The sequence below is a fragment of the Agelaius phoeniceus genome, chromosome 16 (genome assembly GCF_051311805.1).
Source record: "Agelaius phoeniceus isolate bAgePho1 chromosome 16, bAgePho1.hap1, whole genome shotgun sequence".
Lineage (NCBI taxonomy): Eukaryota > Metazoa > Chordata > Aves > Passeriformes > Icteridae > Agelaius > Agelaius phoeniceus.
The window spans coordinates 2,422,007-2,436,995 of NC_135280.1; the positions used below are offsets into that span (position 1 = coordinate 2,422,007).

A 14,989-nucleotide genomic window follows, 5' to 3' on the forward strand; every position below is an offset into this window, starting at 1 on the left:
GAGGAAACAACTTCAGGGGGGCAGGGGAGGCTCAGGATGGGCAGCAGGAGAAATTTCTTCCTCAAAAGGGTGATTAGATATTGGAACAGCCTGTGCAGGGAGATTGGTGGAGTCCCCATCCCTAGAGGTGCTCAGGGAAAGACTGGATGTGACTGGATGTGACAAGGTGGGGATGGGTGACAGGCTGGACTCGATGCTTTCAGGGGTCTTTTCCAGCTTTAATGATTCTGAGAGTCTGTGAATTAAGACCACCAGAAGCTGCTGGGATTCCTGGAGAAGCCCTCAAGGAAGGAGATGAAGCACAGCAATCCCCTGGAACCAGAAGTGCTGTGGTGGACAAACACACACGGACACAGACCCCTTCAACAGAATTCATGTTTAATTTGGACGTTGATCGCTCCACAAAACTCCTCCTCGGCCCCCACACGGACACCCTGCTGCAGCCAGAGTGGTTCAAGAGACACCACATCCTCTCCCAAGCCCAAACACCCCATTTCTCATCTCTGCCCCCCAAATCCTCCCCTGGGCCATTCTCTCTCACCACACCACGACGTACAGAACATCTCCCCTCAACTCAAACAGGTCAAAGAAAAGGAAAAACCAAAGCAAAGGCCTTTGAGGAGGGAAAATCCACACACCAACAGCCCCTGCAGAACCCTCAGCTCCACAACCTGCTCTGCACCTGCCACATATCATTTCCAGACAGCTCTGGATCTAAGCTGAAATTCCCTTCAGGATGGTGGGAAGAAGGCAGGCACAGAGCAGAATGCTCTTTCCACACCCTTCTCACAACATATCAAGTCTTAAAAAAAAAAACCCAACTCATTGGTTTAGGGATAGTTACAGGTGCTAAACAGGACCATCCTAACTCAGCTTCTGCCAACCAACAGGGTTAATTCAACTCAACCTTATCAGAAATCCAAGTGTCCCTCTGGCACTGACAGCCCTGGGGAGCACAGGGACACTGGTGCCACCACCAGTATTGCACAGACAGCTCCAGAGGGCTGGGAAGAGCCATTGGAGCTGGGTCCCTGCACTCACACAGCACCTGGGAAGGAGGTTTCACCCACACACTTGGTCACAGTGGAGCAGCACCACTGTTTTCACCTCTAAAAAACCAGGACATCTCCCAGCACCACCCTCTCCTCCAAAGGGGCTGAGTTTCTCCAAGAGGAGTGAATTAAAACGGGAACACATTTCCCAAGTGCTCTACTACAGCCCCAAATCACCTCAATGCTCTCCCTGCACCTCCTCCAGCACAGCCAAGGCAGCAGCCCCCAGTCCCTGGGAAGGGCCAGGTCTCTCCTCCTCCCTCCCTTCCTCCCCCAGGCACCTCTGTCCATGTGGGTGCCAGGGAGAAGGGCTGATCCACGGAGAGCAGCGCGCGCGGGGCGAGCGAATTCCGCATCATCTCCCGAGACCAAGCACTCCAAACCCAACTTGGAATAGAGGAAAGGGCTCTCCAAGCCCTGAATTCTTCCTCAGTAAGGCTTAAACAAGCAATAACTGCTGCCAAAAGGGAAATTAGTTAAAAAGAAGCAAAACCCAAAGCACCTCGCGCTGGCTTCAATCCCCTCTCCCAGGTGGAAAATCCATCCTCAGCACCAGCCGTGCCACGCGTCTGCCTGGAGGGAGCTGGGCTTTAAAACAGCCAGAAAAAAGGCAAACTAAACTCTCACAAAGCCCCACAGGTGAGGCTGACAAGGTAAAAACACAACTGAGGCCAAGTTTTAAAGTGTCTTTAAAAAAAACCACCCCACACACACACACGCGCACGCTTTGGCACAGGAGCCTTAAGTTCTGTCACCTGGAACATTCAGAGCCAGAGGGAGCTACTGAGAAGGGTTATTTTTTCAACTTTTTTCTTGTTTTTCCTTGTAAAAAGGTGTCAAGCAGTGGTGGTGAAGCATGAAGGGGGAGTACAAACGTTGAGCAGTCCCAGGGTGATGCTGCTCAGCGTTTGTGCTCTGGTTATGTTCCCAAAGCTTAGCTGGATACAGACACAGATATAAAAACACAGACATTCCTGGTTTTCAATGTAAAAACAGTAACATGGAATCCAGTACTTGTGCATTTGCCATAGGGTCCTTTGGAAAAGGAACCATAAAAATAGATATTTTTTTTTTAATAAAAGTTTTTTTTTTGTCTTTTTTTTTAACTTTTTTTTTTTTTACCCTTAACTTAAGTAAAGAGCAAATATACACCTACAAGCAGAGTTCAGATCCACTTTACTGAGAGCCTGGAAGTCCGTACATCAAATTAATTCCCAATGGCGTATCCAGACACAGGAACAGCTCCCAGCTCCAAAGGGCTGGTGCTCCTGAAAGATCTGCAGCTCCAGCTAACCTTGTTAGCCAGCAAAGCCTCACTCCAGCCTTACCTCAGCCAACACTCCCCAACAGACTCTACAGCTGAGCCTCACACCCAGGACCTGGCTCTGAGAGCATCAGAGCTGGAAATCTGGGCAAGAAACCTGAATCCTGGTGATTTCAACCCACATCAGGATATAACAAGGATAATATAAGCCTTGAGCTTACATTTCCTTATTATTTAGAGACCAGAGCACTGATTCCAGCTACTGAGAAACAGCTTCCAGAGGAGAGCCGGGAGGAACTTCAGTGACAGAGAAACGAGCTGTGCAACAAGAAAGTGCATTAAAGTAGCTTAAAACCAGAGTAAAGATCAAATGGCCACTCGACAGGAGGGAGAATCAAGCTCCAGCAGCTCCTCGGGCTGGGTGAGTTCACATCCAGGCTCTCTTTCTCTCTCTCTGGAGTCCAAGGGCAGGAGAGAAGTGTGCATTGCCGTGCTCCCACAGGGACACAGTTCTCCTGGCAGGCCATGCTCTCCTGCCCCGTTGCTTCTGGGCGTTCTCAGCCGTGGGCAGCTGTCATCGGAACTCGTAGATAGGAGCACTGTGCTCGGGAACGTGCGTTAAATTCAACGACTGATACCTGCCACAGAGGGGACACGGGGAGGAGAGGGTTACACAGAGATCCTGCTGGGCAGCCACACAGCACACACTCTGCTGGCTGCTCTTCTCTCCCCCTTTACAGCCCCCAGGGTGTTCAGGCATCCAACACCCACTTCCCACACGCCAAAATACTGCCAGGACTCAGCATCGTTCTTCCTGTGCCCCATCATTCCACAACTCCCTGACAGGAGGGTGCAGCCAGGTGGGGGTCAGGCTCTTCCCACAAAATTGGTGATAGGACAAGGGGAAACAGCCTCAAGTTGTGCCAGGAGAGGTTCAGGGTGGATAAGAGGAAAAAATTCCTTACTGAAAGAGTGGCTTAGATCTGGTATCGCCTGCCCAGGGAAGTGGTGTTACCACCCCTGGAAGTGCTCAGAAATCAGACATTCCATTTAGGGTTTAGTGGGAATGGTGGTATTGGGTCAAAGGCTGGACTTGATGATTTTGGAGGTTTTTTCCAGCCTTAATGATGTTGTAATTCCCACTGTAGTCCCTCTGAGCCACCTGCAGCAAGGCAGCATTCCTGGTGGGCTGACTGTGGTGGTTTTTTGGACTCCCTTTGAAGTTCAACAACTTTCAAGTTCAAACAGTTTGCTACAAGTGCAAATTACACATGAGTCTTTCAAAGCTCAGCTAGAGGGAATGTGTCTGAAATCCTCCTGGTTCCTTGCCTCCCCCTGAGAGCTTCCAGCCATCCACCTGCTGCTCATGACAATGATGCAAGGGAAAAGTGCTCTCCACAGCTACTTGTCTCCAACAAAAAACCCACACCAATTAGCTTTGACTGTTCTCTTGTCTTAACAGCAACACTCCAAGGACCTCAGAATACAAAACATTGGCCTGACAAGATTTCTGCCTGAAGGGAGCAGCAGCCAAGCTGTTCCTGAGGAGAAAGAACTGAGCTCCCTCACAGCACTTCTCCAGACCCTGTATCATCTTCCCTCCTCCATCCTGCCACCCCAAATTTCCTCCCCTTTTCCATAAAGGCAGCACTTCATACCACCCCAATGGACTACACCAGCCAGCTCAGGCCAGCCATGGCCCACACCCCTCCCTTCAGCCCCAAGGTCCAACCACCAGCCTGAATCTCCTGCCTGGACACTCCCAAGGCTGTGGACAAGCAAGAGAGGAGTCATAGCTTGGTTTAATTCCTCAGGAGGCAGGAAACTTGCTTACCATTCTGAACTCCTATGGTAGTAATAGCCCTCTATAGATGCTGCTGACTTCTGGAAGCAGATGTAATAGAAACCAGCAAAGGAAGCACCACTGATGTCCTTGATGGTGTGATCTGGGACTAGGAACTGCTCCTGCATTCAAAACACAGGCTGCATCTTAAAATGTTGGTCAAATACAGCCCCATCCCATCCCAATCTCCCCTCCCAGCCCAAATATTGGCACCCATTAACATGAAGACATTCCTGGCTGAGCACTCCCTGCACTCTCAGCAGCCCAGAGCAGAGACCAGAGTGTCCCTTCACACCTGCCCTGCAGGGACCTCACAGGGAAGCAGATAACTGAGAACAGAATGAGGTTTAAGAGTGCAAGGGATCAGTTTCAACACCTGTCCTCTGCAAACCAGAAATCCATTGCAAAACTGGGAATCAGAGCCTGAATGAAGAGAAGGCTCCAGAGAGTTCTCACTGCAGCTTTTCAACACTTATGGGAAAGCTGGAGAGGAGCTTTGCTAAGGACATGCAGTGACAGGAAGAGAGGGAATGGCTCTGCCAGAGGGATGGTTAGATGGGATATTGGGACAACATTTTTCCCTGTGAAGGTGGGGGGGGCCTGGCACAGGGTGCCCAGAGAAGCTGTGGGTGCACCTGGATCCCTGGAAGTGTCCAGGGACAGGGCTTGGGACAGTGGGAGGTGTCCCTGCCCTTGGCAGGAGGATGGAACAAGATGAGCTTTAAGGTTCCTTCCAACCCAAACCAGTCTACGGTGACTCTGTGATGATCCCAGCTGAAGAACAGAGCTGCAGAGTGGCCAGGCTGCATCAAACACAGGCCCCACACAGGGACTGGAGACAGCAAATCTCTCACCCTCTGGAGCATCACCAAGCAAGATTTTCCTGTTGTGTTTTTAGCCACGACTGCAGCCCTTAAGGACACAATTAGCTGGCTAGACACGAGTCACACTGGAACTTGCAAGTACAGTGGGTTTTGGGGTTGGCAGGGTGAGATCTTTCATTAAACCTTCATAGCTGGAAAAGCTCTGACACCTCAAGTCTCTGTCAGTGCTTTGCAAGCAGCTCAGCAGAGGAGACAGGCAGGGTTTACCTTCCATCTCATGAAGACATAGTCCCCATTTTTTAGATCTTCATAATCAAAGTCATCAGAGTTAAATGTTTTTGCATACTGGTAAAAAGCCTGGAACTTTCCCTGAAACAAAGAAAGGAAAAAAAGAAAATAAAAAAAAAACACCAGGATGGTTATTCCAGGAATAGAACTTCTAGTACCAGCTGCTGTTTAGAAGGGAAATCTACTGACACTCACAGCAACATCCAGCCTGGCTGGAGAAGCTCCTGCACTTGCAGAGGAAGATATTTTGACAGAAATTTAACAAACATCAAAGCTTGGCAAACACCAGCCAAGGTCAAGGGCGGGGGGGGATCAGGTGGCTGCTGTGGCCTCAAAACACAGCAGTAGGTACACCCTGCCCTGAGCAGGGACACAGGTACCAACTACCCTACCTGTGCTTGTGGGATCCCCTTCCCCTTCTCCATTCCATTTTGCAATGAGTCTCCAAAAATAAGGAATTCGTTCTCTTAGGGGGTCAGGAGATGGGGATTGCTCCTGCTCCCTTCCCACCCTGTGGCCAACAAGTGGAAAACAAGATATCCCCTCCCTCATCACAGCTTGCTGAAGAGACCTCGATTTGCAAAGATCCCAGTGGGAGAAGGAAGGAGACAGCAAAAAGGAGAGGTGTTGTAGTGTGTTTTTATGTTTTATAATGGTTTTGTCTTTGTATCCCCTTATTTTCCCCAAATGGTTTACCCCAGACTGTATCCCCTCCCTCTCCTTTGCTGAGATCATCCCCAAATCCCAGAACAGAGAGGTCTCCAGGCACGGGCACACAGGGCACCTCTCCCCAGACCAGCAGCCCAGAGCCCCCCTGTGCCCCCAGATTTACTCACCCAGTGTTTACGGTCCACGTCCTCGTCGGCGTCCCACTTGCGCGTTAGGAACGGGTGTTTCTTACTGATTATCTCACCCTCGAAGAACGTGGTGAGGGTTGGGTACTCCTGGCAGAGGGGAGACAAAGGTGGGCTCACAATTGTCACCTACAGGCACAAACCCAACAGCAGACAAAGCTCCATGCACTCAGCAAAAAAAGCATCTCCCAGGGAGAGCTCCCGGCAATGTGAGGCTGCTGCTCCCATCCCTCGTCCTGCCCCACACCTCTCCAAGGCTGAGCCTTCCACTCTCTTCTTCCAGCCTTTCTCTGCCTCTCTCCTCACTTTATGAAGCCAGGAGCCAGGTCAGAGCTGGGCTGTGGGGAAGGATTTGAGCACAAGCAGCTGAGGGGGCTCAGTCTCCAAACTCCCTGACAGGAGGGTGCAGCCAGGTGGGGTCAGGCTCTGCTCCCAGGGAACAAGGGACAGGATAAGAAAAACGTCCTCAAATTGAACCAAGGGAGGTTTAGATTGGATATTAGGAACAATTTAAAAGAGTGGTTAAATGTTGGAACAGGCTGCCCAAGCACGTGGTGGACCTGGCTGTGTCCTGGGTCAGTGGTTGGACTCAATGATTTTTATAGGCCTTTTCCAACTTTAAATGATTCCATGGAGTTCCCAGCTGGATGATCACCTGTGACATTTACAGCCAGCACCATCCTCCAGCTGATACCCTGTGATCAAATCTACAACATCCAATCCATCCACTTCCTATTTCTGGCAGAAGCTTCTCCCACCCCACCAGGAAAATAAAAAGCCTTCACACAGCCCCTCTTTGTGGTGCCGTACAGTTAACACTCACCTCTGTAAGGCCTTTAATCTTCAAGTACCCACAGAGATAGGAGTTTTCCATATCCACATGCTGGAAAAGAGTGCAAAGTCCAACCATAAAAACAGGCATGAAGGTGCATGCTTGATCCAAAGCAGTTCCTAACCCTTCCAAGGATAACTTCAGCTCCAGCTGGTACCCACTGCCCAATATTCACACTACCAGCCCTCTTCCATGATGGGAATCACCTGTCAAGATCATTTGCAGGTGCCCAGCTCACCTCTGGCAGCCTCCACATCCCAGGCCTGCTCTCAAGGCAACACCCTCTGCCCAGAACTCTCCAGCAGGAAGCAAATCCCCTTTCCAGCCGGAAGGGATCTGACTCACAGTGTTCTCCAAGAAAAAGCATCCCTGGAAGAATCACACACACCCCCAGCATTTTGCAGGAGGCCTCTCTCCTAAATCTAAAGCTTTTATGCCACCTGCATTTTGAGTTATCAGGCTGCATCTCTCTGCCTGTGCTGTGCAGAAACTAGGCAAGGGTTTGCCTGCTCCTTTAAAAGCAGGGATTTTCCAAGGGATTTTTTCTTTTCCCTGACATCTCCAGATCTACTTTCAAAACACGCAGTGAGTTATTCAGGGAAGTGCAAACCTCCACCCGTGAGAAGAAGGATCTTCTCCACCTGTGATCAAAGGACTGCAACGTTTCCCTGTGCTCAGCACAGGGAGAGCAGGCAGCCCCCTCTCCTCAGCTGACACATGCAAAACAGCCACGTTTTCGGCACAAAAGCAGCGTTTTTTAAGCACAAAACCACAGCCAGCCCCTGCGAGGTGTCAGCGTGCAGTGGAGCTGAGCAGCCATGGGATGTCCCCACCACAACAAATCCCACCAGGAACGTGGGGAACTGAACATAAAAATACCCCGCCGGCTTGGAATCATCACAGCATCACTGAGGTTGGAAAAGAGCTGAGATCATCCAGCCCATCCTGTGACTGATTCACCACCGTGTCAACCAGACCAGAGCACTGAGTGCCACGTCCAGTCTTTCCTTAAACACCTCCAGGGATGGTGACTCCACCACCGTCCCTAGGCAGTCCGTTCCAATGTTTCATGACCTTTACCGTGAAGAAATCCCTCCTCATACCGAGAGTAGGGCGATGCGGCTGCTGTCGCAAGGGGCCGGCAGGGCGGGAACGGCCACCGCGGCCTGAGGCCACCGGGTCCCCTGCTCGCTTAAGGCCGCGGGGGCCCTTCCCGCCCCGCCGGAGCTCGGCTCGCCCCGCCACCCCCCTCACCTGCATGACGACCTCCACCTCGTAGGCGTTGCCTTTGCTGCGCTGCTGCCCGCGGAACTTGGCCCCGCTGTAGAGAAGCGAAGTGGCCACTCCAGGCTGCGCCGTGTTGATGGGGGGCGGCGGCACCAGGCTGCTGGCGGCCGCTCCGGTGGCAGCGGAGGAGGCCGAGCCCCCCGCCCCTCCAGCGCGGCGCCTCTCGCTCCGAACCGGCATCTCGGGGGGGTCCCCGGGCGCCAGCGTGGCCGGGGCCGGGGTGCGGCCGGGGGACGCCGCCCGCTCCGCTTCGCTCCGCTCCCTCACGCCTCGGCCGCCGCTGGGTCGGGGCCTCCTGGCAGCGCCTCCGCGCGCTCCCATTGGCCCCTGCGCGCGTGCCTGAGGGGCGTCCCCTGGCCCAGATTGGCTGTTGGCACGACGCCGGGCGTTGATTGGTTGGGCTGCCTCCTGGCGCTGCTGGGAAATGTAGTTCTTTTAATCCAGGCGGCCCGGATTGGTCGCGGCTGCCGGCAAGATGGCGGCGCCCACGGAGCGGCGCTGAGCGCGGCCGGGACGAGGTCGTTATGTCGTCTGTCGCGATGTGGCGCGGCTGTCGCCGGCTGTGGTGGGCCCACTCCCCGCCCGCTCGGCTCCCACGACCGCCTCCTGCAGATGCTGGGAGCGGCCCGGTGGGGTCATGCGGGCGCCGGGCCTATGCCCCGCCGGCAGGTGAGGGAGCACAGGGGCGGCTGCAGCCCCGTCTGGAGAGGGGGATCCTTCTCTGGGGTCAGCCGGGGTAGGGCTGGGACCGGCACGGCCTCGCGGGGATCGCGCTCCCCACGGCCGCTGAGCGGTGCTGGGGCTCCCCTCCGTGCCGTTAATTATTTTTCATTAACGAGCCTTGCCGTTAATGTGTGTTTGGAGCGGGCAGGGTTCGCTGGCAGCACGGCCGAGCCCTCACCGAACCAGTTTGTTACACTTGTTTTTGTGTTTTGTTGGGTTTTGGGGATTTTGAGGGAATGAGACTCAGACGAGGGTGTTCAGGTATGTTCTGGCCCATGTATCCTATCCAAAGACTTTGCTGGAATCGTGTGGGTTTGAGAACAGGAAAATTAATCTCAGTTTGTCGGAGGTGAGGCTGCAGAGCTGTGGTGACTCATGACAAGGTTTTGGGAGTCACTGATGAGCCTCGGGGCTCCTCTGAGGTACACACACTTTAATCTGTTTTTAGAACTGTGCCCGAGGCCCCGAAGCTCACAGGCCACCGAGCCTGAGAAAATCCTTCAATTTCCCCAGGGGAATGTGCTGTTTTTAGCCTAGAATAGCAGACCTGCAGCCTGACCTGTTTGCTGTGCCCTTCACGAGATAGATTTATGGGTTTGGGATTTACAACCTGGTTGCTGTTGTCAAGGGAATGGCTCGTGGATTCTTCCTGCTTTGTGGGAGGAGTGGAGCCTTTGGAATGGGTGGAATCCTGCTCTCACAGTGTCAGGAGTGCTGGTAGCCAAGGATGCTGCTCCTAAAATGAGACCTGAAGTTTTCTCCGGCTCACCTTGTAGGTGGGGCAGGTATATTCCTGAGCAGTACAGCTGGGCTGTACTGTCCTTTGGGGATTAATTTGTCCAGTGTGTCTGTAGTTGTAGAATCTGGAAAGGTTGGCCCTGAAGCAGAACTCCTGAGGAGGGGTGGGACAGGCCTGCTTGAGAAACCAGCCCTTCCACACTCTGAGGCAGCTGAGCCCCCAGCCTGGCAGGAGTGCAGCTGGTTCTGTTTGCTCCCTGCTGCTTCCCTGCTGAGTGGAGCTCACTGCAGCTCACAGCTTGGGAACTGTGGATGAAGGGCTGGATTTTTGTTACCAGGTTACCTCGACAGCACCAAAGCTCTGTCTGTTCTGAGCTGTGATGGGGAGCAGGGAAAGGGGCTGAACATTCTCTGTTTGCCCTCTGAATGTTCTCTTTGCCTTGTGTTTCTGTCCTCAGAGAGGAAGAGGTTCTACCAGAATGTGAGCATCTCACAGGGGGAAGGTGAGTGTGGCCACAGGGATGGGATGCAGGGGCTGATCCCTGGGAGAGGTGTCATCACCCCACACCATGTCAGCACCTGCAGCCCAGGCTGTGTCAGTGGCAGGTTTGTCACCAGCTGCTGTGCCCCCTCCTCATCTACAGCAAAGCTGCATGGTGGGAAGCAGCTTCCAGGACCAAGTGTATCCAAGTTTTCACCTGAGTATTCCTGGTTCCATGCTCCTGTCAGCTCCAGCTCTGAATCTGCTCCCACTGTGGGGTTGTCTGTTGTTCCTTAGTTCCTGCTCCTCTTTGATTCCCCAGGATTTCTACTCTGATTCCCCAGGAGGCTTTGAAATAAACCTGGACCACCGAAAGCTGAAAACGCCCCAGGCCAAGCTCTTCACTGTGCCCAGCGAGGCCTTGGCCATTGCAGTGGCAACAGAGTGGGATTCCCAGAAAGACACCATCAAGTTCTACACCATGCACCTGGTGAGCACAGCAGGGTGGAGTGCTGAGACCTCCAAATGCAGAGTGTGGTGGCAGCAGGTTGTCCTGCTCCTGGTGAGCAGAAAGTTGGGGCTTCCTCTGGGCTGGCCAGGTGCCTGTCTAGAGGGAACCTGTGTCACTAGGGGAACTTGAGAAGGGGCTGGACAGTGTTATTGAGAATAGTGCAGGGCAGGAGGAAACTGAGCTCTGGAGCAATCCATGCCCCTTTTCCCTGCTGCTTAATGAGCTGTTTGCAGGGATCCTGAAAGATCTGAGAGGACACCTATTACATTAGCCACTTTGTGGCCCTGCACCCCTCAGTTGTTCATCTGCCACAAATCCCTCTGCTTCTTCTTGGCATTGTACCATGGAAGCTGCTGCTTTTTCAAGCCTGGAATAAGAATAACAGCAGTTTCAACTGCTTTTATCCCCAGACCACTCTGTGCAACACGGCGCTGGACAATCCCACGCAGCGAAACAAAACGCAGCTGATCCGAGCAGCTGTGAAGTTCCTGGAGACAGACACGGTCTGGTATGAGATGGGGACCCAGCTGGAGTTTGGAAAGAGGGTTGGGGAAAGTGAGGGAAGACATCTGCACTCCCCCAGTCATGGCATGGCTCTGATCTGTGCTGGTTTTTGCCTGAGGGTTTGAATTAGTTTAGATCAGTCCTGCATGTGCAAACTTGGTTGGAGTCTGTGCACCCAAAGAAGGAACATTGGATCTTGTCCCTTGTTGAACTCTGTTTTGTACACCTCCCCACTGGGCAAGGGTGAGAGCAGTGGAAATGAAAATCTTGAAGGAAAAAACCAACATCTTTGAAAGGCCTGTGGAGATCTGTCAGCCAGTCCCTGGTATTCCTGTGCCAGGACAGATAGCTCAGACTACTTGTACCACCAGTCCCCAAATGCCCTTCATTCCTAAAGTCCCCATGAGCTGTAGGATCAAGCCCATTCATGCCCAGGCTCCTGTCCCAACCTCCACTGGCAGCTGCACAGTTCCTGTGGAGAGAGAGGGACAGGCTTCCCCCACCTGCCCTTGTGGATTTGGTCAGACTGGGGGAGCAGGGAATGCTGAGCTGAGCCACTGGGCAAGGAGAAGCAGGAGTGGCCCCACAAAAAGTTGCAGTGAGGTTTGTACCCTCCTCTAACTGCTAAACCTCACTTCAGTCTGTGGCTTGGGGCTGCCTGCAGTTTTCAGCTGGCTGGTTCACTGCTCTGTTTTGTAGTAAGACAGAATTGTCCATCCTGGAATAACAAAAAGGACTGAATTTAGGGAAGAGTTGGAGGATTGCCTGGGTGGACAGCAGGTCCCTGTCCCACTTGCTGTGGGTCTGGTGGGGTCAGTGTCCTTCCCAGAGGTGTGTCCCAGCCTGGGGGTGACCATCCAGGGTGGTTTTGTTCTGTCATGTCCCAGCTATCGTGTGGAGGAGCCTCCAGCCTTGGCAGAGCTACAGAAGAATGAATGGGATCCCGTGGTAGCCTGGGTTGAGAAAAGGTGAGAGCTCAGAGGGTTCCTGGCTGCTTAAGGCCCTGCCCTGCTCAGCCCAGGAGCTCTGGTGCTTTATGAGCTCAGGCTCCATGAGCCCTGGGCTTTGCTGAGGGTTTGGGTGATCATTCCAGGTACAATGTGACAATTGGCTCCTCGACCAGCATCCTGGGGCCAAACATTCCAGCCAGCACCAAGGAGACCTTTGTCAGCCATCTGGCATCCTACAACATGTGGGCCCTGCAAGGTGAGTGGGGCTGGGCCACTGAGGAGGAGGTGGTTCCTCTCCACAGGGCAGGAGAATGACTGGAATGTTTTTCTTCTCCTGCTCCAAGTGTGGAGGTTTATGTTTTAAATCTGCAGTCCAGGCCCTGACCTGCTTTTGTCACAGGCAGGGATTCTCTTCAGTGTCACTGGTGTTCAGGATCTGACTGTGCTATCCCATGAGGTGCTTGCTCCACCTTAGCACAAATAACTTCTTTAATGCCAAACCTTCTAATGATTTAATCCCTAGCTTTGTTGTTACCAGGAAAAGAAATAAGGCTTAGTACTCCAAAGTGCCCACACTGTGCACTGTCCTCACTTTTTTATCTTTATATCCCACTTAATCTTGCCTGAATCATCTGAATGACACCAAAAGATAAAGAAATGAAGGGAGGTTTGCTTTGCTCCAGACCTGAATGAGCAGCAGGCAGTGAAATCCACAAAAGACACAGAATGCTTGAGCCTGGATGGATATCTCTTCCCTTTGCACAGGGAAGGGTTGTGGCAGAATAAAAGGAGGTGGTGTCCAGGGCATGGCCTTTGTCACTGTGGTGGCAGGGCCAGCAGAATGCTTTGTGCCTGGTGTTAACCACAGACCTGAGTGCCCTGGTGCAGGTGGGAGGACCACTGGCCCTCCCTGAGGGGGTACCACAGCCTGCCTGTCTTTTCAGAGTGTGTGAAGATGCTGCTGTAATGCTGCAGAAAACAGCCATGAATCTTGTTTGGTTTGGGTTATTCCCTTCCAGGTATAGAATTTGTAATCACCCAGCTGAAATCGCTGATTCTGTCCATGAGCCTGATTGACAGGCACATTACAGTAGAGAAAGCTGTGCTTCTGTCTCGCCTGGAGGAAGAATACCAGGTAAATTATGTTACAAAACAGCCCTATAATTCAAATAGCAATAATCTCAGCATGACAAATGCATCCCCCACCACAAATAACTGGCAGGGGAAGTGCCTGCTATAGCAGGAGACGTTCCACTCCACCAGTCTCTGTGTCTGAGAGCGTTTGGAGCGTGCTGCTGCAGAGCAGCACCACGGGCACACCAGCCCAGAGTGCTCCCAGGGCTGCCAGTTTCTTTTCACAGAGCCCAGATGGCTGCTTTTCTCCCTCTCTAATCTGAAGTGCAAAGTTGTGGCTGACTTCTCCTGCTGAGGGTTATCCAGCCTGGAGGCTTTGGTAGACACTAAGATATCAAGCTTGCTGGAAATTAGCTTGGTGTGAAGCTCTCCTTGTCCCAAAAGTGGCTGAAGTTGGGAATCTTTTCATCCTCCCGTTAAGAGGCTTTGCCTCAGACCCCAGTACAGATGAAGCACATCCTGATCTTGAGATATCCCTGCCTCAGCAGTCAAGGATCATCTCAGTTCCTGGGGCAGGGGGGGGTTACTTGTGCTTCACAAACATGAGAAGGGAAGCTCAGAGTTGCTGAGGTGCTTTGGGTATGATCCATGTCCCTCCTCTCCTTCAGATTCGGCGCTGGGGCAACGTGGAGTGGGCCCATGACTATGACCTGTGTGAGCTGCGTGCCCGCACTGCAGCTGGGACTCTCTTTGTTCACCTCTGCTCAGAGAGCTCAACTGTAAAACACAAGCTCTTGCAGGACTGAGGCAGCTGGGCAGGGCACAGAAAGAAAATGTCCAGCTGGGAATTGCTGGCCTAACCCAGTGGATGGTAGCTACCTTCCTGCCATTCCATTTTTCCTGGGATCAGCTTCATGTGCTGTGGTTTTGTGGGCAACTCGAATTGGATTGCCTGCTGCAGTGCAGCACACCAGGAGGAGAGGTCAAGGTGAGTTTTTCCTCTGAATCCTCAAGCCAGCAGCTCCGTCCTTTCCTGGTGTCTGTAGCTCATCAGAGGAGCTCCCACGGAAGAAACAGCTTCCTGGGCAGGGCACGGCACAGACATACCCAGCATATGCCACATGTCTTCATAGCTGCCAGCTCCTGACACACACTTGTTATGGAAATCTGAAAACAGACTCCACTGCATCTGTTGTTCATCCCTCGGCGTGCCTGTCTGTAACACCAGGGTCTCTGTGTTCCATTAAAGACTCGCCCCTGTGAGGTACCAAAAGCTGAGTGTCTTTGTCTTACTCACCAAACTGTGGGGTGGGTCCTGAGCTGCCAGGTTGTGGGCAGGTGCTGGGATGGCTCCAGGTATTAAAAATCACAGACCAGAGCAGACACTAACTGCTGTGTGAACCACTCCATGCAGCTGAGGAGGCAGCAAGGAGACAACTGTGTAGTCCTGGAGCAAGAGGGGTAAAACCTGGGCTCCAGCCATCTTCAGAAGCACAGAACATGATGAGCTGAATCTGTGTTTACCAGGCAGCACCAGCCATGGGTTTTTCTGAGACCTGCTCTGCCCCTGGCAGCACACAGAGCCACTCTCTCATTTAACCTTCCCACCTTCTCCTTGCTGCCTGCCTGGAGCAGCAGCGCCCCGGCTGGCAGCGTTCCTCAGGAGCAGCCTGTCACCGAGCAAGGAGGGGAATTAATGACTCCTCACTCGGCTGTCGCTCCTGTGGAACCATTGATTTCCCTTCCTGCTGGCTGGGGGCTGCT

The 14,989-nt window shown here is 52.8% G+C and overlaps 2 protein-coding genes across 2 annotated transcripts; one reads left to right on the top strand and one right to left on the bottom strand.

Annotated features, from left to right (window-relative positions):
• Window positions 1–361: 361 nt before the first annotated feature.
• On the bottom strand, window positions 362–8,565 carry GID4 (GID complex subunit 4 homolog). The gene is made up of 6 exons (XM_054643884.2): window positions 8,212–8,565; window positions 6,949–7,008; window positions 6,108–6,215; window positions 5,251–5,352; window positions 4,151–4,281; window positions 362–2,954 (listed from the first exon to the last, which is right to left on the bottom strand). Exons 1-6 carry the CDS (start codon window positions 8,563–8,565, stop codon window positions 2,891–2,893), a joined length of 819 nt encoding a protein of 272 aa, XP_054499859.2. The 3' UTR covers window positions 362–2,890.
• A 118-nt stretch (window positions 8,566–8,683) lies between these two features.
• ATPAF2 (ATP synthase mitochondrial F1 complex assembly factor 2) lies at window positions 8,684–14,498 on the top strand. Its single transcript, XM_054643613.2, has 8 exons — window positions 8,684–8,913; window positions 10,164–10,208; window positions 10,531–10,676; window positions 11,108–11,205; window positions 12,089–12,169; window positions 12,295–12,407; window positions 13,171–13,286; window positions 13,894–14,498. The coding sequence occupies exons 1-8, from the start codon at window positions 8,769–8,771 to the stop codon at window positions 14,029–14,031; spliced, it is 882 nt and encodes a 293-aa protein (XP_054499588.2). The 5' UTR covers window positions 8,684–8,768; the 3' UTR covers window positions 14,032–14,498.
• Window positions 14,499–14,989: the final 491 nt, after the last annotated feature.